This window comes from Nematolebias whitei, chromosome 16 (genome assembly GCF_014905685.2).
Source record: "Nematolebias whitei isolate Nwh7 chromosome 16, NemWhi1, whole genome shotgun sequence".
NCBI lineage: Eukaryota > Metazoa > Chordata > Actinopteri > Cyprinodontiformes > Rivulidae > Nematolebias > Nematolebias whitei.
In genome coordinates, this window is record NC_056513.1 from 2,369,730 (window position 1) to 2,373,566 (window position 3,837).

The 3,837-nt window shown below is 42.2% G+C and overlaps 1 protein-coding gene across 2 annotated transcripts in view; it reads right to left on the reverse strand.

The window, feature by feature from the left end:
• Window positions 1-3,405: 3,405 nt before the first annotated feature.
• The window catches only part of zgc:158270 (uncharacterized protein LOC791213 homolog), a 26,862-nt gene continuing 26,430 nt past the window's right edge, over window positions 3,406-3,837 (reverse strand). For both annotated transcript variants that reach the window (XM_037690048.1, XM_037690047.1), the window contains one exon: window positions 3,406-3,590. In XM_037690048.1, the coding sequence (XP_037545976.1) occupies window positions 3,480-3,590 (111 nt within the window). In that variant the 3' untranslated portion in view covers window positions 3,406-3,479. The remainder of the gene's footprint in view (window positions 3,591-3,837) is intronic.

A 3,837-nucleotide genomic window follows, 5' to 3' on the forward strand; every position in this document is an offset into this window, starting at 1 on the left:
AAAATAAATTAAAGAAAATGTAAAATGCAACAGGCAAAAAAAACCAAACAAACCCAGAATATAAACATTCCCTGACAGCAGGAGGTGGAGAAGCAGAGTTAATGTAAGATTAAATTTACAAATGTCTATTTATATATTTATATGTAAAAAAATTGACGTTTTCACAAATATCACAAAAGCATTCTTTAAACATCCAGTGAGCTTAATTGGTCTACAACCTGACTTTTTCCAGCTACAAAAAGAGTCTAGAAAACTTGGTATTTATATATGTATAGATTTCATACACGTGCCCTGTGAGTGAACAAGGCCGTAAAAAAAGTGCAAAAACAAAGAATAGCCAGCGGTGAAGCTGCAGGTGGACGACGACGGGAACGTGATTAAAATGCTGCGCAGACTTTTTGACACCGACCACAAATAGATATGAAAACATGTAGTTTACAGATCGTGGCTTGAGGAAGCAGAAACTCTCACTCCAAGACTCCGTGCGGGCGATGTAACAACTAAAACCACTGAAGTAACACAGAACTCAGCACTACAGTGTTTTTACTAAATGGCTTCTGGTGCTTTTAAAATAATTCACAACAGAGTTAAGAAGCGGGATTAAAATTGTCCTCAGCTGAACTCAACAGGAAACGAAGCACAAACGTTAGTTGAAACACGGTTTCTACCTTTAAATGCACCACGTTCTAGATGAAAGGGTTAATCCTGGAAGTCCAGAAAAGTTCAGTCAGGTCCTCTGGACGGATTCTTCCTGTTGAAACGTTTCGTCTTTCATCCAAAAGACTTCATCCGTCTGAGGAGCTGCAACAAACTCAACTGTTAAATACACAGCACCTTCTCGTAGTGGGTCAACCAGTTTGATGGTGGTTTCTGGAGTCCACCCTGTCCCCAGCAGACTCGTTTGAGGCAGCCATGGTCCAAGTGGTCAACATGGATGAAGTCTTTAGGACGAAAGACAAAATGTTTAAAGAAAAAAATCCACCCAGAGCATCGGTGTCAGAAGCATTTGTAATGTGTGTGTGTGTGTGGGGGGGGTGTTGGTCGGGGGTCCTCCCCCAGAAAAAACTGAATAAAGTAGATGCCATTTCCTGCATTCTGGTGTATTTTAACAGGTTGTTTAACATCTGGTTGACCTACATAAGTAAACACTTGATTCAGTAACTATTTTAGAGAGCAACATGAAGTATCCTGACCAACAGCTCTCCTTGTGTGAACAGAGCACATTCCACTTCCTACTCATCCTAGCACGCACCCCCCACATATCAAAAACTGCCGGAACTAAGCTAGCAGCGTGGAATACAGACGCACTAGCTAAGACGCTACAGACGTAGTGTTCCGCTTCTCTCACCCATCCTAACCTCCACCCCCATCAACAACTGCCAGCACTAACGTGGCGCTAAGCTAGAGCGCAAAACAGGTGTCCCCGCCCTGTGGACTTTTAGTGGTCTGAGTATTCTCCTATTAATCAAGTGGAATGGATTCATGAAGAAAGAAAGAGCGCTGGGTGAACTAATATTTCATGGTAAATGTGGTGGAGGTGGAGGGGGGGTCTAAATTTCATTCATTCAACATTTATTTCTACAGGGTAGTCTCGTTGAGTCACGAGGACTCGTTTACAAGAGAGACCTGATTTCAACAAAGAACAGGTGAGGTACAGACAACAAATGAGTATTTTTTAAATGTGGAGGGACACGCCCCCTTCTCATATTGTTGCAGTGCCTATGGTCCGAGGACCTGACTTAACTTTGCTGGACTTTTCTACCTGGATTACTGAGCATGAATCAGGATGTTAATCCTGGAAAGTTTTACAGAAAGATCTCAGAAGGTACAGATGAAGTCATGGCTCAGAACAAAGTAGAAACTTCTAGATCACCTTTAATTTCAGCTCATGCTCCTCTGGCAGACATGATGCTCTCCCAGCTGAACGCCACACATTCACAAACTGCACTTTGAAAAACAGCTTCTGGAAACATAAAGAAATTCTACATGAACGCTGGATGTCGTCGTCGTTTCAAAACAAAGAGATTCTGGTTCATGTAGAATCTGGTCCTGAAGTAAAGTCCAACAAACGCTGCCGCTCAAACCACCATTTGTGTCTCGGTCGTCGAGATCAGGCTCAGTTCAGCTCTTTACACTCATTTTTAGAAAAGTTGGATTGAAAAAATAAACAAGGAGCTTTTCACCTTTTGTTCTCTTCATCCATGATCTTGGAACGGAACGATTTAAAAATCTGTTTAACCCGTTAACGGCATCAAGCCTCTGACAAGAAAAGCAGACGAAACCGAATCGGAAGCCTTTTACCGAGAAGTCTCGACGTTTCACGTGAACGCACGTACGAGCGTTACTGTAGTCTGACGCAGAGAAACACCGGCTGGCCTTTGCATCCTTCAGTTGTTCAGATCCTTCTCAGAAATTAAGATGCAAGGACGACGAGAGGAAAAAGCAAAGAAACATTAGTAAAATAAAAAAATAAAAAGCTTTGCAGTAAAGCGGAACTGTTCAAATCCTTCGCTTTCAGATAAATAAAAACAAGTAGAAGGAAAAGGAACGTGCCGTTTGTGAGCTGAAAGCTAATGCTACGCTAACAAAGCTTGTTGTGATGTCAGAGCTGAAATCTTCACAGAATTTGATTTCTTGACTGCTGTATTAATTTAGTCTTTTTTTTACAGCAATGTGAAAACACAATCTAGGCTTCCATTAAATATACAGATCCTGTTTTATGTTTGTTTTTACAGGACTTCATACAGTTTGTTGCAGATGAGGACCAGGCCACGGTGCAAACTGTTTTTTCTCCTTTAATTCTAAGAAGAAAAAACAAAAAGAGTCAATATTCTGAGAAAAAAGTCAGAGTTAGACGGATGGATTCCTGACTTTAATCTCAGAATTAAGTGAAAAAAATTATTGCACCGTGGCCCTAATCCTCTTCCGTAGTTTTTGGATTTGTATTTATTTTTGCTTGATGTTAAATTATCTTTCATATCGGTCACAGTCCGGGCTGTGCAGGCCATAGATAAATATTAAATTTAGATAATGCACAAAAACAAGACCAGTTTGGACCGTGGCTTCACTAAAGTCACAAAACTAAACCGTCAGGATTTCTAGAGAAACGCCCGTCGTTCACTGAGGGTCAGTGAGGGAAGAAGTAAACTTTGGTTTTGAACGCAGCAGCTGAAACAGAAGACGGGCAAAGGGTCAGTGATCGTGCTCTTCGTTGACACGGGAATGAATGTGGAAAAGTTCTTTGACAGATCGACACAAACCTGAGATGACAGAGACAGTAACGAGCCCTCTCACCAATAAATACTGGAATCACTCAACCATCAAATACAACAAACCACTGCATCCCAGTCTACAGAAAGACTTGAAACTACAGCTGCCACAGCCAGGAACCGTCATCTATGGCCAACGTGAGAAGTCCGTGTTTCAGAACCAAGCAGAACGTGAAGGAACAAACGTGACGAGCCTCAGCTGGCGTGACGCTAGATGTTCTTCTTGATGTTGTTGTTGGAGGCAAGGCGAGGCCGCCGTGCTGGGATCAGGCTGCCCAAAGGAACTCGACTCCGAGCCACCTCAAAGAGTTTGGAGAAAATCTGGGAGGAGCAGGAAAGAGCGAGATTTAGACAAATAACTGAACCGACATTTTAAATCATGAAAGACCTAAAATGAAATGAAGGAAATGAAGATGTTGAGCTTCTCCTGGAGAGTGACCAGGATGGAGAAGATCAGGAATGAGATCCTCAGAGGTACAGCACAGGTTGAACAACTGGGAGATAAAGTTAGAGAGGACACACTGAGATGGTTTGGACATGTCCAGAGGAGGGACAGTGGGTATACTGG